Genomic DNA, 24,000 nt, shown 5'->3' on the forward strand with positions numbered 1-24,000 from the left:
GGCAGCGGCAGGGGTAGGGGGAGGGGGAGTAGTAGGGGAAGTAGTAGGAAAAACAAAAAAATAAATGCACCCTACAGTGAGACAACAAAATGGAGACCAATTCTGAAATATGCCCCTGTTTGACTTGAACAAATGACTATATCTATATATGCAAATTACTATTATGCACAAATGTTAATAGCGGGCACTTATAGCCCATTATGTGTTTTTAGCTACTCGTTATCAGACTATGTTTGTTGAATGAAAATGCAATTCACTTGTGCCATAAGGCTATATTGATGGACTAGTTGAATGCTCCTATATTGTCTTTCATTAGAGTCTTCCATGACAAAGGGGGGTCGTGTCGTCACATGATTGAAATGCCCATGTATGCAAAATACGATAGGGTCATCGCAACTGGCCCACCTTTACAGGTACTCTGCCCTGCACCATCTGTGAGCCAGTGGCATCGCTCTTTCCTCTCCTTCCTCCTCCTTTCAGGCACCAGCGGGACTGTAATTTATACTATGTAGGCAAAACAAAACACGAGTTGAAAACCAGAATCTGTGAACACAAATGTTATATATGCAATCATGATGAGAAATCATCAGTTGTGAGACATTTCATTTTAATAGTTTGAATCACAGTTTGAGTGATCTTCATTACATGGGCATAGAAACAGTAAATATGAATTTTGTTGTTTCAGTTATAATATACCTGCATTGACTTTGCTGACTCCCTCTGCTGGTCTACCCTGATAGTGTCGGTAGAGAGACCTATAATTAGAGGCACCTGTGTATCACCTGTATGTAATTGCCATTACACGCTGAAGAAGGGTGTTGGCTCAAAACATCCATTGTGTGACAATAAATCTTTAAACTTGGAGTGCTGTCTTTTTATTTTTTTTTAACATATGAGCACTGAAACAAAGTTTTCCAATATATTTTGTGTGCACTGAAGTCACCATGTTATAGCCATGTATTCCCTGTTGAATTTTTCCTTGTTTGAGTGATACACCACTTTTTTGGAAGTTTAGCTCATTTGCCACATCCCCCCAACATAACCAAGATACACCATGCCTTACCGGCACTGTCTGCTCAGTTTACAGTAAGCTACAGTCGTGAAGTTAGTAATTATCGCCATAGAATGGAGGCCAATGGTACAGCTGTTAAAAATCTGCCAAAACACACATCTCACGACGCCAAAACATGTTGTGCTTCGGGTACTCACCACACGATGAAATATTAATCCAAAATGCACATAATCTGTCTTTTTGGAAGGAAAAGAGGTCGGCGGCCATGTTTGGAAAGTAGTGCCGGCTACCTCTTTTCCTTCCAAAAAGACCAATTATGTGCATTTTGGGGATTAATATTTCATCATGTGGTGAGTACCTGAAGCACAACATGTATTTTGGTGCAGTGAGATGTGTGTTTTGGCAGATTTTTAACAGCTGTACCATTAGCCTCCATTCTATGGCGATAATTACTTACTTCACAAGTGTAGCTCACTGTAAACTGAGCAGACCGTGCCGGTAAGGCATGGTGTATCTTGGTTATGTGGCAAATGAGCTAAACTTCCAAAAAAGTGGTGTATCCCAATCCTTTAACATAATTCCTTTAACGGTAGTACAGCTTTAATAAAACCGTGTATTTATTTATTGGATGTTATATCATTCACTTTTAAATAAGGTGCAAGTGAATTTAAGAGTAAATTAATTCTAATTTATATTCAAATACTGATGATGTCATTCTCAACTCCATCACACTGTTAAAATTCGACATAGAAGCAGTGACTCAAACAAGGGACATGTGAATAGTGTGGCAGGAAAATGACCTAAGATTTCTTCCAGATTTTATTCAGACAGGTTCCAAGTTGTTCATAATAATGACGGGGATTTTGTATCTGCAGTGGGAAAAACAAATCATCTTAAAAACTAAACATACCTTCTATCAGATGTAGACAAAAACTTAAAAAAACATGGCAAAGCCCAGAAGGCATCCATTCCTCAAAACAAATAAACTTGACTTACTTACTTCTCAGAATCCCAGTGTGCCTTTCCATAAATTAAATTATGACCTTGTTCTGATACAACAGCAAACAGCAGCTACTAATGAATGAACCAATGAATAGTTTCAATTTGTAACTTATTTGCAGATGGGGTCATCTTTAAAATCAACAGTAAATCCATTTAGGCCCAGTAATTAGCCTGATAACAAGCCCCCCCAACCCCTCCACGTTGATTGAAGTGTGTGGTTAACAAATCCAACCAGTCAGTGTCAGTCCACCTAACATTTAAAGTGTTAATAATATTACTATTATTCCATTATTCCATTTTCAGTTCATTCTTCAGCTTAACTGTTCCTCAATGACTATTCAACATGAAATTACTCAATAACTGATCTAATATTTCTGGGGCACATAAACAATGGGACATCTTGGAGAACCAAGGCAGATGGCAAAAAATGCATTTAAATGTTTTCCTCCCTCCCATTCGAATTCTGGTGTGCTGAAAATCACGTTTTGAGACGAGAGTCATGTTTATAAACAAGATAGACAACTTGCAATATATTCAATATTAATGAAGAAAAGAAAATTGACTGCACTTTGCCTTTGTTGGGCAGGAGATGACAGCAGTGATCATGAGGTGGCATCTCTCCAACACATTTACATTTACACCGAAAGTCCAGAGGGTCTGTGTTCGTAATCCTGTCTGACTTTCATCATGGGGGAGAAACCCTCCTTGACCGGGCCCTGTTCAGGCGCAACATTAAAAAATAAAGACAGATAGAACCTTCTTGTGGAGAACAAGTCTGGATGTCTGTACACTTAACTGTCGGATCTATCTTCTATCTGGCTTGAGAACATTCATATCACCCCAAGCTTAATAGTAACAGAGAGTATGGTGATTTCTGTTCATTGTTGTTGCAATAGCGCCCCCTTGTGTCTAACCCTGAGTCACCTCACATCCAGTGTCACTGTGTCCTGTTAACTGAAGACACCACTGCTGTGGGTCATAACAACAACGTGAGCTCGAGCCAAAGCACATTACTGTACCACACTGTACATACGTTTATACCAGGAGTGTCTATTCACACCAAAGAGGTCAAGCCGTCCTCGTCCCTCTCCCTCCCTGAGTATTTTCCAACATGACTCAAGGTTTTCCGCTGGCCGCCGTGGCGTTCCTGCTGCGGCCCAGCCAGGAGGACAGGAGGCTGCGGGGCCTCTGGGGCCGGGCGGGGGTCTGTGCCAGGCGCACCATGCGTGGGGAACGCCACACCTTGATGGTGGAGTCGTCGCTGGCAGACAGCAGCAGCTCCTGGTCGGCGGTGCTGAAGGCCACAGAGTTGACCACGTCGTCGTGGGCCAGGCGTGCTAGGCAGATGTTGTAGTGGCGGTCCCAGATGTAGCCATGCTTGTCCTCTGCTCCACTATGAGAGGAAATAAGTCAGTTAGTTAGGTATTAAACTTTGACATCATTTCAAACTTTCTGTCAAAGCATTCTCCGGCTTCGGTCTTTCTTATTCGCTGTCTTTCTGAGGTCCAAATCTGATCTTTGCTTTGTGTTGTGCCTTATGATGCCTCTCAGCTGTTTCGCTATCATAAAACCGTGTTAACACACCAGTGTAACAAAATGTAACACAAATATTCAATATTTTGTTTATTTATTTTTAATCAATGGATAATTAAATATGATTCTTCCACCAAGCAATAAACAAAATGGTTGCTAAGCTTCACTAAAGTACTGGTGTGAGAAATGATTTTCCAGTTAACACATTCATGCAACCCCCAATGCAAGCTATAAGGAAAGTACTCAAAATGTTGGCTTTTGACTAATCTACCAGCCGCTTCTGCACAACTGATGGCTCATCTTTATTCTAAAATAGTTGTTGACTGGTACAATTGTGAAAAATGGTTGGTTCATTTTGGAATGTATCAGCCAATGTGGCCAGTGGATTAGCTTTTTGCTCTGAATACATTTTCAAAAGACATAATGTAGCCTCTTCAGGACCATGTCCACTGTACATAGGAGATATCATCTCAATGATTCACATGAATGTTTTATTTGTAGGTTTGTCTCCCCCACTTTTTATTTTATTTACAAAAGTCCCAGGCGTAGAAAATGTTTCACAACCCCTGGATGAAACCTCACCTTTAATCATGCAAATGTAAAATACTTCATGTCTATGAGAAAAATCCAATTGTTTCAGTGACTTAGTGCAGGACTCACTGGACACTGACAGTCAGTAACCCACCTGGCAACAAAGTCTCTGCTGACATCTAGGAATATGAAGAAGCACTCGTCGTTGGGTGTGAAGGCTCGGTGGGCGCGCAGGCTCCTCCTCTCTTCCCTCAGGCTCTTCAGGTCGATGACATGCAGGTCGATCTCCTCGGCGATGGGGGGCGGGGACATGGGGTCAGAGATCACACATCCTGCCGGCCACGCCCGGCTGTTCACATAAAGATACCTGATGAATTGATGGAGGAGTAAAGTTAGAGTCACACAGGTGTGCAGGAATCTGAAACACTGAGAAATGTGACATGAGCACCTAATGCTGCAAGTGAACATCCTACAGTTTACTGAGCCAGTATCAAGGTCTAATTTTAAGACCTGCTATTGTTTGGTACATTAAAAGACAATGTATATACCAGTGTTGGGCAAGTTACTTTCAAAATGTAATATACTATATATACTACTAGTTACTTTCATTTGAAAGTAATAAGTTACTTTACAATATTACTTTCTGTGTAGAGTAACTCATTACTTATTACACTACGTTTGCATTACTTTTACCAAAACAACAGCAGCAGCAGAATGACATCGCCGCCCCGGAACCATCCCGAAAAATAATGTCAACCGCCTTGAAGTCAGTGTAAACAATCCAAAATTCTAAATGTTATTCTTTTCCTTTGTGATTGTCATCTATAGTGGTTATTTGCATGAAACACACAGTTTGATTAGGAAATGATTGTATCTTTTTTTAATATGTGCTTTGATTTAATAAAATGTAACTCAATTTGTAACTTGAGTTACTTGACAAAGTAACTGGTATAATATTACTGAAATCCTATAAATAATAAGTTATATTACTGAGTTACTGCTAAAAGTAATATATTACATGTAATATGTTACTTTTGTAATGGGTTACCCCCAACACTATCAGCCACTCACCTGTGGTCTGGAGAAAGACCCATACCAATGATGTGACCGTGGATGTCAATCACATGGTCCAGCGAATCAAAGAACTCCTCTGAACTCCGCTCCTCCCCGAGGACAGGCCCACATGTGGTCATCTGATCAGGCATGATCCGCTTAATACCTGGAGGGGAGAAAGACTACTGTGAGATGTCTGACATCCGTGAATGGAATTCTCCTGGTACAACATTTCAGAAATGAATGGATTCGTTGCTTTGGCTCTATTGCAGCGGTGTGGAAGCCACCGTACCTATCTGGTGAGGGGAGTACGTAAGGCTGCCAGTGGTGAAGAGCAGGTAGGTCATGTCCTCGCCCTCCCCGGGGGCAGAGGAGCCGATGAGGCTGGGGACGGGGGCCTTCGTGTGGGCTCTGCCCATCATCCGGGCTAGCGTGCGCTCAATCGCCAAATCCCGGACCCCGATACTCTGACGACCCTGATGCCAGAGGGAAGCAGAGAGAGGGGGAGGAGCCAGAGGGAAGCAGAGAGAGGGGAGGAGCCAGAGGGAAGCAGAGAGAGGATGAGGAAGTTCAAGAGGCCCCCAATGGTGTATTGTGGCGCAGCAGTGACGCTAAGGCAATTAACATGTTGGCACAGTTGGAGGCGTGTCCTAATTTGACGGCGCAAATTTGTCCCTTTGCACCGAAATGGGCGGGGTTAAGTAGTCGAATTATTCACAGGCGTGGTCGGGGTGGAAGATCTACACCAGAGGTTTTCAAAGAAGGAGGCGGGTCTCCTCACGGGGACTCCAAACGGTTTCAGGGGAGGCTCAGTGCATGGAATTGAAAAAAATATTCCATTAGTTATAACCTCCGCCAAGGAGGTTATTTTTTTCGGTATGTTTTCCAAAATAGTCATACATTCTATCGTTGTGTTACTTATGGATGGAATTATAGTGAAACTAGAACGACCGCACCGCGGATATATGCCTCTGCCAACAAGTCAGCAGTCGACAAGCATGTCTGTCCAGACTTTGACGTTTGAGCCAAATGTGAAGACATTTCCTGAGGAGTTCAGTTCATGATTGCAACCCACTATAATCTATTTCATATACAGTACTGCATGGACATAGAGGTGGGTTTATCAGAAGCTGAATTATGTCAAGCTTTATTGCTCACCTGTATCACATGCTCCAGACCTGAGAGGGTCTGCTGGGGGAGGCGAGGACCATGTGGCCTGATTTCTTTGTGCCGCTCCTCATCCTGCTCTTCCTCCTCTTCTTCCTCACTGTCAGTGGTACCCAGGTCAAACAGAAGGGGCTGGTGCTGCTGCGCCCCCTGGCCTTGGGCCTGGGCGCGGGCCTGCGACTGAGCCTCGTAGTCCAGCAGCAAGTCTGGGGTGTCATGGCGCCTGCAGTGGGCCACCATCACTGTGCGGATGGTGCTGGCATTGACGTTCTGGATCTTGAAAAGGCGCTTGACAACATTGACATTCTCCGATTCAATATCCTAGAGGGGAAACGAAGGGGAGGAGAAAGGACATGCTGGTGAATGGGGAAATGAATGTGACTGAATAATGTTTTAATAATGTTGGAGCTGCGCAAACACTTGAATCACATTTACATACTTGCAAAGAAATGTATCATATAAATGTTTAACACATTTCTTTAATGAACACAGGGGGCAAGCTGCAGTCCCCAGGCCTTGATGATTATAGACATATGTATGTCTATGTATTTTGCACAAAGCAAAAAACTGAGGAATGAGGAAAGCAACAGTGGCGTGTGATAAGAGAGAATTGAAAGATAACATGAACAACACAAGCATGTCATTTGTGATGAGCCGATACCAGTTTGGCATTTGGGGAAACCAGTATGGCATGAAAAAAGGGCGTTCTTCATTAATTCACTCTGGATCTCTGCTGTGGCAAACCTATGCTTTACCAACCGAGCTAAATTCAAAGTGAGGCAGCAACCAGGTTCAGATCTCCAAATCGTAGAAACTACAACCGCTCTGTTCCTGGTCATAGTCAGACGAGAATCCAGGAAGAGAGCGACTGTAGTTCCTACAAATTGGAAATTAGATTTTTGTGACTTCCTACAGCCCATCTCCGAGACACAGAGCGAGTAGACGGACATGATGGTGCCGTCTCATACTGTACCATGTACAGCAGTGATACTCAACTGGTGGCCCGCGATGGAATTGCAAACAATTTTTTTTTTTTTTACAGTGCACCTGAACGCAACATGCAAGATACCCGCTGAATAAGTGTCCAACATGTTCATGTCATTCTGGTCAATACTCTACTTCTGTTAGCATTTCAGTCTGGAATATGGAATATCTTTCAATAATCTATGATTTAGCTGCTAAATTGTCAAATACCGCCGTCTGCTTGCTACCCAGGCACTTATGTACTGTATGTACTAACTTAACCTAACTATTAACTATCCGGTGCGCACAACATTGTCAGACTAAACTCTGGCTGACACTAGGGCTGGGTCGGTTTGAAAATGTTAAAACCGGTTCGATATTGCCGTCTAAACCGGATCGAACCGGTATACCGATTTTTTTTTGTAATTAATTTTTTTTTTTTTAAGCAGGGCTCCCGAGTGTGGCCCATAACTGTCTGTAGTGCAACTTCAGTCCACCTGATAGCGATAATACACCTCTAAGCTGGTATTGTCAACCAGCAATGATACTGAATAAAAAGAAGCAGGACACCTGTGTAACAAACACACCCTGTATTTATTTCTCATAACTATTCAGCTTAACTTTTCTTCAAACATCAACATAATAAACAAAATAAGACTTTTGCCTACTAGTGCAACTTGAGAAGAGGCTAATACGAACAATAGTGCAATCAGAATGGACTGGCAAAAAAAATAAAAATAAAAATAAAATAGGTTTTTTCGGTTTGCACGTGATCAAACCGGTTTGGGCTCGTACACCGAACCGAACCGGTAAAACCGGAAATCGACCCATGCCTAGCTGACACCCCAAAAACCTACAATCCGCTACAGAAAAATGTTTCTTGTTTGTTTATTAACTGGCCCCTGGCCTTCTATCATTTCACGAAAGTGGCCCCCGAGCAAAGCAAGTAGAGTATCCCTGATGTACAGTATTAGTGAGGACAATTACTGTATATGGCGATATGGTAAAAAAAAATAAAAAAAATGAAGTGTTCCCTTAAACTAGCTGCTCGGCACTAACAACATTTCAGTTGTTCTGAGATGTTCCTAACAATAATGTACTCCAATGACATGATGCAGGCCAAAATAAGTTCCTCCTGTACCTGCTCAATCTGCATGGGAGAACATAACAGTTGATTGGAGTTTGCGGAGCTGCATTGGGTCTCACCTGGAAGGCTTTATTGAGCCAGAGCACAGAGCAGGAGGTCATGTTGCCGATCCAATGCAGGTTCCCCGAGATCAAGTGGGTCTCGTTCAGCCAGCAGCCAAACACGTCATAGGGCTTGTTCCTCACCCGCGACAACAGCGTGTAATTGTCTGCGGTTGTGGCATGGTACAGGGGTTGTGGCATGGTACAGGGAGGGTGGGACAGATGGAAACACACGGTTGTGGCATGGTACAGGGAGGGTGGGACAGATGGAAACACACGGTTGTGGCATGGTACAGGGAGGGTGGGACAGATGGAAACACACGCATAGAGACGGAACACACATACACACACAAAAACACTCTGATGAATATTTAGGTTTAAATCATTATTTTTTTTACACCTGTTCAAGAATGCTACAGCGACATCACACAGAGGTGATGCTAGCATGGCCAATTTAACCTCAGTCTGTAGGTACCGGTGACCAAAAGTTACACCGCACTTAAAGTACTCCTTTTGTGGAATCCTTGATGTTATACAGTATATATTAGGGCTGTGAATCTTCACTGGCCTCACGATTCGATTACGATTCAGAGGGCTACGATTCGATTCGATTACGATTATCGATGCATCTCGATGCATCTTAAATCGATGCATCACTTCTTCTTTTTTCACATGATTTATTTTTTCTCACTTTCTTTTTTCTCACTGTGTGGCTACTTTTAAAATAAAAGTGCATTTGGAATTGCATTGTATTATGATCCAACTAAACAACAACAACAATTTTGCTTAATATTGCATTTACTACCGTTTATTTTATGTGTATGTTTATGTGTTCTGTGAGCGAGCTACTGTAACTTGTCCCAATTTCCCCCCGGGGATCATTAAAGTCTTTCTGATTCTGATCCTGATCTGAACTGCATGTACTTTTTTGATTTTTGGCATTTGTGAATCGATGCAGAATCGTGCACGTCCGCATCGCGATGCATCTTATAATCGATTATTTTTGACACCCCTAATATATATATATATATATATATATATATATATATATATATATATATATATATATATATATATATATATAATTACAGTACAGGTAACATGAGAGCCCCTTCCTTGTGTGCTTATGTGGGTCCTACCCAGGCTGATGACGGCGATTTCTCCAGAGCAGGACTGGTGCGGGCCTATGTAGACGCCGGACACTAGCAGCAGGCTGTCGTCGGCATTGAACTGAGAGTACTGGGTGTAGCCCCAGTTGAACTGACGCATGCTGGAGCTGTGCACCAAGGAGATGGTGCCATCCGGACACTCCGTGTCCCACAGCTGATCCATCGCCACAGGCCAGCAGACAGAGAGGTGGAGACGAGTGAGTGATAAGTGGTTGAGCATACATGGATTCAAAAGCAAACAATGATTTGAAAACTACCTGACACAAGCAATACATAAATAATAAATAAGTTTGGCTCAGTGGAATCTGTCAAATTACACCCTGATGGGTCAGAGGATTTTATTACAACACTTCAGTGGCTCACTTCCCTATTTAACCACCATGTAAGGGATACGGGATTGGGCAAATACTGTGATAAATTGGTGTTTGTAATTTGTTTATGTAATGTTACCCCCTGAATGAATCTAACTGAAAAAGAGTTTCCCCACTGGGACAATAAAGTACCCTTACATTACCTCATGAGGCTAGTTCCCTCTCCTCTGACTGTGGGGTGTGCTAATTAGTGTGGCTGTAATGTAATATGATTTGTCTGCATCTGCGATTTTTATGTGATTTTAATGTTTTTTATGTACTCTCAGTGGTCCTCTCCTGGATAAATAAAGGTTAAAAAAAATGAAAACCTGTAGAATCTTGGTCCAAAACCATTTCCCAGGGTGGGTTAATCCCCTACCTTGACAGTGCAGTCTTTGGAGCAGGAGGAGAAACGGTGACCCCTGTGGGAGAAGGCCAGGTGGAGGACTTGGTCATGGTGCTCTCTCAGGGTCTGAACCTCCACACAGGGGATACAGTCAAACAGACGCTTGAACTCCCTATACCATGACACGGCCGCTGCACAAAGACAAGATTGGGAGTCATTATTGCATCAGTGTTGAACTTGGCCGAGACATCTATAGACAAAGCAAGTGTTAAGCAGTGTGACAATGTGTTTTTCTAATAAATAATTGTATAACATATTGCTGAATGTCTGATTTGAAAATGGATATGACTTCCTCCGTGAAATAAACGAGTGAGATCTGCACCTGGGTGGCGGGGTACGGAGCGGGGGATGCGGTAGTAGCTGTAGAACAGCTCCCTCCACAGGAACTCATCTCTGGACACAGCCAGCCACTGTCTGCAGGTCAGACCAGCTGTCAGCACGGCATCATGGGGTAGACGTAGGAAGATCTCCAACACCAGGCTATCTGGCAGAGCTGGGCCACAGTCCATTCTAACATCCTGGTCAACATGTTAGGTGGATATAGTGCTACGTCAAAGCCAATTTAAAGTAACTGCAGCAAGGTAGGAATTTGATACTTGAAATGAGATTCGGTAAGAGCTAGAGCAAGACCACATTCCTTGCCACAGATGTTGCTCATTAAATATTCAATTTAAGATACTGCATACACAGAAAACACACTCCAGCTCAAGAGACGTTGCAGAACATCTATGACGGAGATCCTGACGTGCACGCATTACGTCAGTATCTAATATCTTTCTGGCCCTCTGCACCCATAAATAACCTGACACACCCCACTCATAATGGGTCTAATTCGAGACCGACAGCTGAGAGTTTCAGGACTGGTGTGTTACAGTGAATGACTGCACCACAGCATTCACGTGCAACCTGGTCACTCTGGGCTCCCAGTCCTGCTGGCAGAAAGATGTGCATCATGATGATGTCATTGTGCATCGTGATGATGTCATTGTGCACGCCCTGCCACTGTATAATGCTATGTAAAGTAGAGATACACGGCACGGGCTATTCTTTCAGGCTAGAGAACATCTCAAACAATAGCAGTGTTAGCTGGCCAGCCACTGTGAGAAACGTCTTGTGAAAAATTCTCGGGTAAACTCTTCCTGTTGAGTGCAGTGCAGTACAGTACAGTACAGTACAGTCACTGTCAGAGGCACACTGGCATGGCATTTTATTACTTTCAAAACAACAACAGTCATTTATCCCCAACACCAACAGTCATTTATCAACAACAACAACAACAACAACAACAACAGTCATGTACCCCAGAGTCGCCCCCCTCCCGACTATCGGAGAAATCTAGACGTGAGTCTTGGTCGGAAACGAAGTTCAGCCCAGAATATATCTGGTAACGTGAGGGTGTTGTCGTTGTGACTCTCATTGTGTTTAACGTACACAGCCTCTGATCCGTCTACAGTAACTAGCTAGTAACTAAACGTAGCGTTAACGCTAACGACAACTGGCTGTTGGCTAACGAGATAAGCTAGTTAATCAGCTACCCGCAGCAAGCTAGCTAGCGTTTAGGCGACAGCTTGGCTAGTGATGATGTCTAGCAAGCTAACCTGTTAGCGTTAGTAAGCTAACTAACGTTAACTGACATTCGCCTCCAACTTTCACATTTGACGACACTTCATCTTGACAACTACTTTTATTAATGCTTTGAATTGCTTTGTCAGCTTTGCTAGGCATAAACCGTTTAATATAACATGTGACCAACCTGCAAGATCAAAGTATGTCGGAGAGAAAATCAGACGGCTAGCTAGCGTTATGGGCTAGCCACCGAAAAATGACAACAATCCTCCCCCAACAGTGAAGTGACGACAAGACCCTACAAGCAGATGCGAGAAACATCGCTCAAGGCCAACTCAATCTGTGATAGATGGTCTCATAACCATTTACTCTGCTCATAAATTTGGCAGATATTTGTTTCCATTAAGACAAGATATTTTCTTATTATAATAAATTCATCATATCAATATGTCCATAATTAATTATTAATATTGTGAGCATTGATAGTATATCACTTGAAGTTGATTTCTTATTTGTAGCTTTTTATTCCTGAGTTAAAGGGGAAACCTAAATCCGTTTATAAATAAAGAGCTCAATATATTTTGATGCTGGTAGTCTGGTTTCTGCCTAAATATTTCAAGTCTACCTCAAATCACTACTAATTGCTGGCATGCCTTGTATGGGCTATATAGTCTTTGATAATGCATATGGCACAGAGGACATTTCCCAGAAGACCAACAGCTCAAGGAAAAAACTAGGAACCCCCACCCCCAAAAAAGGGAAAAAGGGGGGAAAGTTTATTAAGGTTGAAATCAATGAATCAACTCAAACTGCCAATAATATTGCTGAAAGAATATGTTGTGCCAGTTATCAAACATACAATTGTGGACAATTAAATAGATAAAGAACTAAACGCATGTGTGAAGGAATTAGTGTATGTTGTGCATGCAGATATGAGCATTGTGTGTGTGTGTGTGTGTGTGTGTGTGTGTGTGTGTGTGTGTGTGTGTGTGTGTGTGTGTGTGTGTGTGTGTGTGTGTGTGTGTAGGTGTGTGTGTGTGTGTGTGTGTGTGTGTGTGTGTGTGTGTGTGTGTGTGTGTGTGTGTGTGTGTGTGTGTGTGTGTGTGTGTGTGTGTGTGTGTCAAAAGGACAGGGCATACTTTTGGAACGAAACTTAACTCATCCCTGGTGTGACAAGGCTCTGCCCCTTAGTTGACTCAGCTGAGACAAACCAGGAAACAGAGGTTGTTATTCTTCCACTCCTCACTGAGAAGAGATACTGTGTACAGTGTACACACACACTGAGAAGAACAGACGATACGATTCACTTTCCTGCCAAACTCACGTCTTCCACTGATGGGAGGACAGTAACAGGAGGGGAATAATGCAATACTGCCACTCCAACCTGCTCGACTGCTCTCACACTGAATAGAAGAACCAGGGCTCAAAGTGAAACCTTTTCTGCAGGAAGAAGTGTGGCACCCTGACTGGCTGGCTTTCTGTCTGAGCTGTCTGCCTGGTGTGTTTTTGCTTCCGTCAGAGAGATAAAATGGCGTCATCCCGATTGTCTCTCCTGTCCTGTCTGCCGTGATGTGACATCTTTAAAGATCCTGTCCTCCTGTCATGTAGCCACGGCTTCTGTAAAGGCTGTCTGCACAGCTGGTGGAGAAGGAAAAAAATGTGTGAGTGTCCATTTTGTAAGAGTGCATCTTCACAGAGAAAACCACCTTGTAACTTGGTGTCAAATAACCTGTGTTAGGCTTTCTTACTGGAGAGAGATCAGAGAGCTTCAGCCGAGTCTGAGCTTCTCTGCAGTCTGCATACTGAGAAGTTCAAGAAGCTCTTCTGTCTGGACCATCAGCAGCCAGTGTGTGTTGTCTGTGGAGATTCAGAAAAGCACACCAACCACATATTCAGGCCCATCGATGAAGCTGCACACGGGATCACAAGGAGGAACTCCAGAATTTGCTGAAGCCCTTACAGGAGAATCTGAAGCTCTTTCAGGAAGTTAAAATAAACTGTACTCAAACAGCAGAACACATTAAGGTCCAGGCCCGATGCGGAGTTTATAAGAAGCTTCACCAGTTTCTAGAAGAGGAAGAGGAGGCCAGGTTTGCTGCACTGAGGGAGGAAGAGCAGGAGAAGAGTCAGATGATGAAGGAGAAGATTGAGGTTCTGAGCCATAGAGAAGGAGCTGAGAACTGAAGAAGTCTCATTCCTGCTGAGCTACAAGGCTACAGTGAAAAGAGTACAGCGCCCCCTGCTGGATGCTCCACAGCTGTTTTCAGGAGCTCTTTATAGACAAGGCCAAACACCCAGGCAACCTGAGCTTTACAGTCTGGGATAAGATGAAGGAGATGGTCTCCTACATGCCTGTCATTCTGGACCCCAACACTGCCTATCCAGAACTCATCCTGTCTGAAGATCTGACCAGTGTGAGGTGTGGAGAGAGACAGCGGCTTCCAAAAAACCCAGAGAGGTTTGACTGCTACAGCTGGATCCTGGTCTCTGAAGGCTTCAACTCAGGGATCCACAGCTGGATGTTGAGGTTGGAAACAATGCAGATTGGAGACTGGGTGTGTTAGCACCTGTCCAGCGGAAGGGACGCATACAGTCTGGATTATGGAGCGGCTAAAGCTCAGGAGGTAGAGCGGGTCGTCACTAATCGCTTTGGATGAAAGAGGTCGGTGGTTCGATTCCCGGCTCCTCCAGTCTGCATGTCGAAGTGTCCTTGGGCAAGATACTGAACCCCAAATTGCTCCTGATGGTGTGCCAGCACCCTGCATGGCAGCCTGCCACCATCGGTGTATGAATGGGTGAACGTACCTACTGATTGTAAAGCGCTTATGATAAAAGCGCTATATAAATGCAGACCATTTACCATTATGGAGAATCAGGTTCTATAATGTTGAATACACAGCACGCTCCTCACAAGATCAACCCACTGTTCTCCCAGTGAATAAGAAGCTCCAGAGGATCAGAGTGAGTCTGGACTGGAACAGAGGAAAGCTGTCATTCTCTGATCCTGATACTAACACACACATACACACCTTCACACACACTTTCACTGACAGGCTGTTTCCATTGACTGACACTTGGAAAGAACTCCCTCTGAAGATCTTACCAGTGAAGGTCTCTGTAACTATGGAAGAGCACAGTTAGAGATGATACATAACTTACAGATCAGATAAATATAGGGCTTATTACTGCACTAACCAAACCACCTTGTAAGAGTAAGAATGAACACCTCACATGGATCTTGACGGAGCCCCCGGTCACCTGACAAGAAAAACGTATTTGTGAAATCTGTACCCATGGATTAGTAATCCACGGATTAGTAATCCACGGATTAGTAAACCAAACCATATCATAAGTGAAACGAGATAAAGCCTGTCAATTAATTTGCCCAGGGCTTGTATCTGTATGTGACTCTCTCTCTCTCTCTCTCTCTCTCTCTCTCTCTCTCTCTCTCTCTCTCTCTCTCTCTCTCTCAAATCTCCAATGCATTAACACCTTACTTACAATCAAATCTCCAATGCATTTATGATCTCATTTAAACTCAGCTTTACTTTGAAATGAAAGACATACAGCCTATTTTTAATGCACATATTTAACCTACATATATATCAAACATCATAGTCTTCCACAGTGGCTGATCATTTCTTTTTTTCCATCAATTAGCCTCCTGAATTTATATAAATAATAGGCCTATGTTAAGGACCCTTGCTTAGGGAAACCTCACTGTGATTGTTGTAATGCTTGGTTGCATTAAAATTAGTATGAAGTATGAAGAGGCAAAATAAATTAACAGTTTAAAGAATCGATTCAGTAGTAACAGTAGCCTAATAGTCGGCTATATTTCCTGGACCGACATGGTGAGTCTCAGCTGGAGGCGGGTCTCCCTGTGGTTTGCTTCAGTCAGTGCACCTTTCCATCGTTACTGTACTTCATAAGACTGACTGCATGGAAACAGCTGGACTAATCCATAAAGAAAAACTTTAAGTGAAGCTATGCCGTGATGCCTGATATTCTCTGGTAAGTAGTAGCCTAAGTTTGCATACAATTGTGTAGCCTATATGCAAGTTTTTAAATGTGATTATGTAAACAAATGGTTAGCCTAACCAAATAAGCTAAATTATTTTTCTGTAGACGGCTATACTTCCCCCCATTGTGTTAAAAAAACAAATATCATAATGACCATAATGTTTTCATGAAATAAGGATCCAAAACGTATTGTAGAATGCTGCTGAAAACGGAACGCTTTAAACCTGATAGGGGTGGAATCATGTTACCTGTCAGTGTCACTACAGCTTGGCAGAAAAGGCTAGAAGGCAGTATGGCTTCTACAAATGAACAGAAATACAAGAGGAGTTCCTGTCTGTTTCAAAAGTTATTTAGGTTATCAGTTTTCTATTATAGGACTTATGCTGCTGGTCCTGAGGACAAATTTCGTTTCATGTGAAAGCATGTAATGACAATAAAGACCCTTGAACCTTAAACCTTGAACCTTGAACCTTGAAACTCTCTTCCCCCAGGACTGTCCAACTTCGCTGACTGGATAGTCTCTTGTTGTGGGCCCTCAAAGAAGGAGCGGTCAGCAACAGGATGACTAAACCAGCACAAAGGTACGTTACATTATTAAAAATGGTTCAGGGTGTAAAATGCTGATCTACAGAGTTCTGCTGTTGCTTGAACCATCTTGTTTTTCCCAGTTTGTGCAGGCGAAAAAGTGTGGACAGTCTGTAGTGATGAAACAAAATCCAGTCAAAATGTTTCCAACATGGAGCTGTCCTAACTCCACCCCGGCAGAGTGGACAGAGGAGCTGCCTGGCTCTCTCTCTCCAGCCCACCTTACTTACTCCCATCAATACATCTTGAGCTCTGTTTTGCCTCCAGAATGTGATGCTCTTTGGTACTTGTGATAATGATGACTTGTCTGAAAACTTCTCCTGGGAATGTGGATCATGTCTGACAAACCAACAAGTACAGCAGATGAATTGCATACATTCATATGGTGGATAGTCATCAATGAGGCTTCAATTACAGCTGAAACATGTTAATCATATTAATGATATAAATGGCTTTTACGATATTATATGAGTCATAAATGTGTCCTTTCATTGTCTCTGTTTGCCTCTCAACACTCAATCAGTCCCGATGGCTCTGAAATAGAGGCAAACAATTGCATTGTTATACATGGTTACACAATCAATATTAATCATGCAACAACTATATACATATATCCAGGCATGCATGGGGGGGTGTACATTGCATTTTCTCCATTGAAACAGTGTATGTACCTGCTACCTTAATTCGTTTTTAAAAGCAGAAACATTTCTTCCACACGCACGCACGCACGCACGCACGCACGCACGCACGCACGCACACACACACACACACACACACACACACACACACACACACACACTATAACACACACACACACACACACACACACACACACACACACACACACACACACACACACACACACACACACACACACACACACACACACACACACACACACACACACACACACACACACGCACGCACACACACACACACACACACACACACACACACACACACACTCACACACACACACACACACACACACACACACACACACACACACACACACACACACGCACACACACACACGCACGCAACTTTGACTGGTAACATGCTGTTATCACCACCAGATGTCAGCAGCGAGCCATCCTGTTTTTAATTGAACGGGAAAGTGACGTCAGATGTCAACATCTCGTTCGACGCAAACTTTTCCGTGGCAGCCAATCAGATTTCAGTCGGACAGTCTCGGCAAAGATGGCGTCGGCAAGACACACAGAGGAGAGGACTGGATGCTCTACCGTTATTAAAAACAAACATTGCTGGCTCAGCTATCGTAAGAATTGACACAGCGACGAGAGCGAAGGTTTAATCGACCAACTGTCCGTGGCGGGACGCAGTTTTTCCGCACCGCATGATTTGGTCGCAGACGTCGGAGAGCTTTTGTTTTCGGTCACAGTCCGTGCCTTGGACAGCTCATCAAGGGAATGTTAGCCTGGCTAGCTGTTTAGCTCCATCGGCTAACTTGGGGACCTTTTAGGCATTCATGGATTGCTAGCTTGACCAGTGTCAACATTGGACTTCATATCCCCAAGCTAAAGTGTTTTTACACGACCACGCGCTCATGAGCCACGCGGATTAAAACCACTCTGTTTTTGGAACCAGGGCCACTGGTCTTTGCATTGCGGCGCTGTTTTGAGTGTGGAGTTGTTGGAGTGACCGCTGTGCCCGTCATGTATTTTCTAACTGGCTGGCCCCGGAGGCTACTCTGTCCGCTGCGAAGTGAAGAGGAGCCCTTTCACATCCAGCCCAGCTCCCACAGGCTTCACTTCGCCGTGTTGTCGGAGACCCAGCTCAGCATCTGGTTCAGTCGGGTAAGCTTAGCTGCCTGCTACTACAAACAACGCTGATCTGGTGATTCTGCTCATCGGTGTCCGATAAACAATACGTGGTGGTCACTTTATGTATTATGTAAACGTGCCACACAATTGCTCCTGAACATGATGCACGTCTTCTGCTGCCGCCTCTGCGATTATGCATACACTATAAACATAGTTTATACGCTAGGTGTTGCTAGCCGTTGCGCTGCAGCGGTCAATAGCCTGAAGATATGCAGGTAACTTGTGCCGCCTACTACAGCTATGCAAGCGACATTGTTATGCATTGTAGCTAGTTGAGTATCCGTATACGTGTGAGTTTTCACAGCGGCACGGCACACACACTAGAGTTACGTTGTTGCATTGAAAAGGCTTTTCATGTACGTCATGCCTCTCCTGTGCTCATCATTCATAATAATCATAACAAAGGCCTGGACTGACTTGCATCCCCTCAGCCTCAGTGGCTGCAGCCTATCTGATGAATGCTTTGTGTAAGACCCCCGCTAGGAAAATGCTTGTAAACCCCCCCCGCTAGGAAGACAGTGGCAAGTTTAAACACATCCACCACTAGTAAGCTCAACCGTTGTCCCAGGGACAGGCCATTGCTAATATTGCTATTTTTAACAGTATATTTACTATTTTTAACATCCAGCTGATCAACTTCAAAGTTTCATTTACTATTACTATTGGCACAGGAATCCACACTGTGGTGTATTATATATCACGACTCAACCTTACTCCAGGGGCTTCCAGCCTCTTCTACCAGGTTATTATTATGAATTTAGATAAACAATCTTTTACCAGCCCCAAATTTTGTTTTTCTGCTACTACAAGTACAAGATATCAGAATCAGAATCACTTTTATTGCCACAGTATGCAAGTTACATACGAGGAATTTGTCTTTGTGTCTGTATGCAGCGTGGCGGTCACATCAATATACAGAGATAAGAAGTAGGAAGATAACTAAAGACAATCACAAAGTTGCAAGTGCAATCAAATCGAGTAAATATATACAATATGTACATGAGTGGTGAAGTATAATAAATATGAATTTACATTGAATCTACATGAGATTTACAGACTGAGTTAAATAGGCGTTAAATAGGCAGATATGTCCAAAGAGCAATTTCATAGTGAAACCAAAAGGCAAAAGTCCAAAAGCCATTGCTGGATGTTTATCATTTCAGCGTGATATTACTAAAGGGCGAAGCATTTCTCTAGGCTCTTTACATGGGATCTTGATCAAGGCCGCCAAAGCCTGCTTTGATCAGTGGCATGGTATCGAAGTTATAGTGGCAACTGGGATTACGGCCACAGTAGTGGGTAGCCTACTGAGTGAGAGTGAGTGCGAAAATGTTCCCCCAGTTGTTTTAGGCTACTCCCAGTCCCAAATCGGTTTGGAACCATCTTATGCAGTTCCTATGGGTATCCAGCGCATTGTTTTTACGACAGTCTGTGTTCCACACAGCTTGTATTGTTTCACTTCATCAACAATGGTTTCAGGGTCACTGTTTACTTCCCTACGCCTACACAGGAAGTGGCCGTGTTTTGCTTCCCCTCTTTCATCCTCCTTGACAACCTTGCTCGCCTGCCCAAGTATCAACAAGCGGTGCAGGAAAAGGTTCCTCTCAGGAATGTAGCTTGCAGGAGCTCCTTCCTCTTGACATGCACCATCACATCTGTTAGATGCATTATGTTGGTCCAGCGCACCGTCCAGCAGCCCCACTCCCAAAACACAGGGATGTAGGGGCTCAGGGAGGGTGTACCCAGTAGGGCTGTGAATCTTCACTGGCCTCACGATTCGATTCGATAACGATTATCGATGCATCTTAAATCGATGCATCACTTTTTTTCCCGAATACATGATTTTTTTTCTCACTTTTTTTTTTCTCACTGTGTGGCTACTTTTAAAATAAAAGTGCATTTAGAATTGCATTGTATTATGATCCATAATTCAAATAAACAACTGCATGTACTTCCATTATATTTCATTTGATTATATAATTTTTATTTTTATTTTTTTATAATCGATTTTTGACATTTGTGAATTGATGCAGAATCGTGCAGGTCCGCATCGCGATGCATCTTATAATCGATTATTTTTGACACCCCTAGTACCCAGTACCCACTTATAAACTCAGTTCACCAACCTTTTTATTTATTTGCCGAGTAACAGTTCACCCACCTTTTTTAGGGTGATGTCAGTCATGAAGACACTCTTTTAAGGAAACAGTGTGTTTTTCGGAAAATATAACTCATTTTTGTTCACATGATGACGTTAGCCTAGATTACCGGCAGGCACGGATTCAACATTTGAAAAGGGTTTGAGTATTTGCAAGGAAATCACAATAGCTCTGCTTTGTCTCCGCATAAATAGGCTATAGGCTAAGTAGAATGTTATGCCTATTACTTAGAGGGTTGGTTTGGAATCGTTTGACAATAGTTATTTTAAATTGCTCTTCCCTATGGCTGCTGCTGAAGCACCCCTAGTGGACGCGTATGGATGATAGTGTCGCATAGTTGCTGGAGCTTCCAGACATTTGGTGGTAGGAAGCAAAAAATAAATATTATGGCTCTGACTTGGGCTGAGGAACTATTCTCCACACAAGCATCGTCACAGCCCACACAAAGAATTGCTAACTATCCATGAAATACACACAGGGATTAGACTTATTGTGTTCAAATATTTTAAGTGTTGTTGAATGTGTTTTTCTGCATAAACACGGCATGATTTAACACCCTCATCTGAGTGAAAAGTGAAAATGAAAGAAAAGCATGGACGGGGGAAACACTACCAGCACACATCATTCATTGTTTTCTCTGCACTTACCATTTAGAACAAGTTGTGTGATTCCAGGGCTACTGCTAATTAAATTAAAGTAAATGTAGCTCAATAGAAATCAGAAGTACAAGCCTTTGCAAAACTGCTGTTTTGGAATTTTCAGCACGGGAGCTTTCAGCAATTAAACAACAGGAATACAAATGAGGAACGACAGACAGACGGACAGACGGACGGACGGACAGACAGACAGACAGACAGACAGACAGACAAATAGATAGACTGACATACAAATTTTGTATGTATTTATTTTAAATATTTGTGGGGTTTTACACAGAGAAGTTATCTGTAGCCAAACACTTTTCAGATTTAATTGGCATATAAGCAGATACACTTCTGTTTCTTATAAAAGCCTCTTAACATCGAACGTGTAGAGAAGTGTATCCTAAAATCTAAGAAAATGTGTTGGGAGGATTCTCAGTCTGTCAAGATGATATCACAGTCAGCAATGCATAATATGATATGAGGATGGTATCAAGTGATCAACAACACAGATCCAGGCCTGCTGCTGTCCCACATGTTTCTCTCTCCCCTCACTGTATTAACCCCTCAGCACATTGCTCAGGTCACTCTGTCCGTGTGACGCAGGTGATTGTAATTCTGTCACTTCTTCCCGCTTCTTTGGCCCCGTTTCTCTATCCTGTTTTATCAGCCATCATTCCCCCCCTCCCCAGGTCTGTCCTCTATAATCCCATCTCTCTCCTCGCTCGGTCAGTCCGGCACTAGCCGGGCTAGTTCAGTCGAGGCGCTAGCCGCGCTACCACTAATCCGTGTGTAGCACAGCAGCTTAGCCTTGTAGTAGTCGCTGTGTTCTGTCACCCTGCCACAGCTGTGTGTGTGTGTGTGAGGTGGTAAACTGCTAGGGATGTCTAGGAACAGAGGGAGAGAGAGAGGTGTGTGTGTGTGTGTGTGTGTGTGTGTGTGTGTGTGTGTGTGTGTGTGTGTGTGTGTGTGTGTGTGTGTGTATGACCCACAGTGCGGTCAGTGAGTGAGAAATAGTGTGTTTGTGTGTGTGTGTGTGTGTGTGTGTGTGTGTTTGCGCAACTGTGCATGTTTATGTGCGTGTGTAATCCGTAACACTCCATTGGGGTTTCTTCAGTTACACTGAGTGACTGGGTGTAATTGTGGTAGAGCATGGGAAATGGAGATGGGGGCAATTACACGGGCTCAAGTCACTGTGTCCCAGCAGCCATCTTGGTCTGAGGAGCTGGGTTTGAATGCTGCTGGGTCTGTGTGGCCGGCAGCCATCTTGGTCTGAGGAGCTGGGTTTGAATGCTGCTGTGACTGTGTGGCCGCCGGCTGTTTATACGGGGAGACGACATTTGGGATGTTGTCCTCGTTGGTGTAAGCTCAGGCTGCGCAGGTGATGAAGTCCTTAGGAGCGCTCTCTGCTTCTGGATCCGTTTATCAGGCTGTCCTCCTGCCTGCCTGCCTGCAGGGCTCGGTCGGTGATACACCGCGTTTTCCCGTTTAAAGAGCAAAAATCCAAAGTCACCTTCGATTGGACAGAGTTCTAATAACAATACAAAAACTGCGTTATTTCCTAATTATTTCACTAGCTCCTCACATTTAATGGTGATTCTGTAATAGGGGCTGGGCGATGAATCAATAGCGATATATATCGGCGATAGACACTTCATCAATACAATATGAAGATGTGCCTCGTACCGCATTCATGACAACTCGGACCGCCGGAGGTTTCATCTCGGAGCGTCCGCCCCTGGCATGTTTGCGTTCACGCTGCACTTCCCTGTCAGAGAGAAAAACACTGGGAAAAACCATGGAGGGTTCTGGGAAGTGGAGGCGGTAATGCAACATTTTGGATGAGATGTGTGGATATGACGTCCACTCGGACAAAGCGGAGCTCTGAATGATACCTGAGTTTCCGAGCTGTAATTCCGGCCTGGACGACCGTTCAAATCACTTTTTACAGGTCAGAACCTATTTTTTCCGGTGGTCCGAGTTGTCTTGAACGGGGTATTTTTTATTTATTTATTTATTTATTTATTTCAGGGACAGTGCAACATTAATGAACATTTGCATGTAAATGTGCCGGATTATAGCCTTAGCTAATTTCCATCCGTAGTCCCTCGACAGGTGAGGTACAAAAAAGTTTAAAAAGAAGAAATAGAAAAATTAGTGAATACATAGGGCAACTGACAGGGGTGCAATGTAAGTGATACATACATACGCATAGGGTAGAAAGGAGAGGAGACATACAGTACATATACATGGTGGAAGCATTTAACTTTGCAATTCAAGTGGGCACATACAGACCTTCAATTCCAGTATGTAATACAAATAAAACAAAAACATGAAACATTAGGGACATTGACCAAGGTGGACATAGGACTAGGGTCCTATGTCCACCCTGACTAGGGTATTAGTCAGGGGCACTGAGAGGAGTATTAACACTGACTAACATACATGCCTTTGACGGTGGGAGGAAACCGGAGCACCTGGTGGAAACCCACGCAAAACACGGGGAGAACATGCAAGGACCTTGGACCCATGCAGGACCTTCTTGCTGTGTGAGGCAACCGTACCAACACCTGAGCCATCATCTGTGACATCTCCTAACAAAGAGAGAGGCTGAGCTGGTTTCTCCAGCGCTCACTTTTTATTTCCGTTATAAAGCTTTAATTCTAGGAGGATCTTGCTCTCACGTTACAGCGACTGGGTACGAGGGCTAATGTAGCCTAGCTTGAGTTACATGAGATACTGCCCTGCTTTTGTTATCTGGGTGTAGTGTGTCAGTCTACAATGTCAAGTCTACAAATCCTAGTTTTCATG

At 43.5% G+C, this 24,000-nt stretch overlaps 2 protein-coding genes, 1 long non-coding RNA gene and 1 pseudogene across 4 annotated transcripts in view; 3 read left to right on the forward strand and 1 right to left on the reverse strand.

Moving 5' to 3' along the window:
• Positions 1–1,543: 1,543 nt before the first annotated feature.
• Positions 1,544–12,208, reverse strand: LOC310795443 (F-box/WD repeat-containing protein 5-like). The gene is made up of 10 exons (XM_083657480.1): positions 12,128–12,208; positions 10,697–10,892; positions 10,348–10,505; positions 9,589–9,772; positions 8,468–8,616; positions 6,290–6,619; positions 5,424–5,607; positions 5,150–5,297; positions 4,233–4,445; positions 1,544–3,407 (listed from the first exon to the last, which is right to left on the reverse strand). The coding sequence occupies exons 2-10, from the start codon at positions 10,881–10,883 to the stop codon at positions 3,131–3,133; spliced, it is 1,830 nt and encodes a 609-aa protein (XP_083513606.1). The 5' UTR covers positions 10,884–10,892; positions 12,128–12,208; the 3' UTR covers positions 1,544–3,130.
• A 1,389-nt stretch (positions 12,209–13,597) lies between these two features.
• Positions 13,598–15,093, forward strand: LOC310795365 (zinc-binding protein A33-like; annotated as a pseudogene). The gene is made up of 3 exons: positions 13,598–14,119; positions 14,167–14,499; positions 14,876–15,093. The product of its transcript is annotated as a zinc-binding protein A33-like (transcript).
• Positions 15,094–15,795: 702 nt separating this feature from the next.
• On the forward strand, positions 15,796–16,804 carry LOC310795823. The gene is made up of 3 exons (XR_014553650.1): positions 15,796–15,954; positions 16,455–16,544; positions 16,632–16,804. It is a non-coding gene; the product is annotated as an uncharacterized lncRNA (long non-coding RNA).
• Positions 16,805–18,198: 1,394 nt separating this feature from the next.
• ric1 (RIC1 homolog, RAB6A GEF complex partner 1) overlaps positions 18,199–24,000 on the forward strand; it is a 66,602-nt gene continuing 60,800 nt past the window's right edge. The window contains exon 1 of the mRNA XM_083657531.1: positions 18,199–18,365. Within this exon, the coding sequence (XP_083513657.1) occupies positions 18,225–18,365 (141 nt within the window). The 5' untranslated portion in view covers positions 18,199–18,224. The remainder of the gene's footprint in view (positions 18,366–24,000) is intronic.

Source organism: Poromitra crassiceps (assembly GCF_964638095.1).
Source record: "Poromitra crassiceps genome assembly, chromosome: 21".
NCBI classification, from domain to species: Eukaryota; Metazoa; Chordata; class Actinopteri; order Beryciformes; family Melamphaidae; genus Poromitra; species Poromitra crassiceps.

Bases quoted from the DNA above. Each gene is read 5' to 3' on its own strand.
- LOC310795443 (XM_083657480.1), bottom strand. From the start codon at position 10,883: ATGGACTGTGGCCCAGCTCTGCCAGATAGCCTGGTGTTGGAGATCTTC. The intron at 10,506-10,696 runs GTGCAGATCTCA...GTCTTTGTGCAG, and splicing joins CTCCGTACCCCGCCACCCAG to CGGCCGTGTCATGGTATAGG. The intron at 9,773-10,347 runs GTAGGGGATTAA...GCGATGGATCAG, and splicing joins CCAAAGACTGCACTGTCAAG to CTGTGGGACACGGAGTGTCC.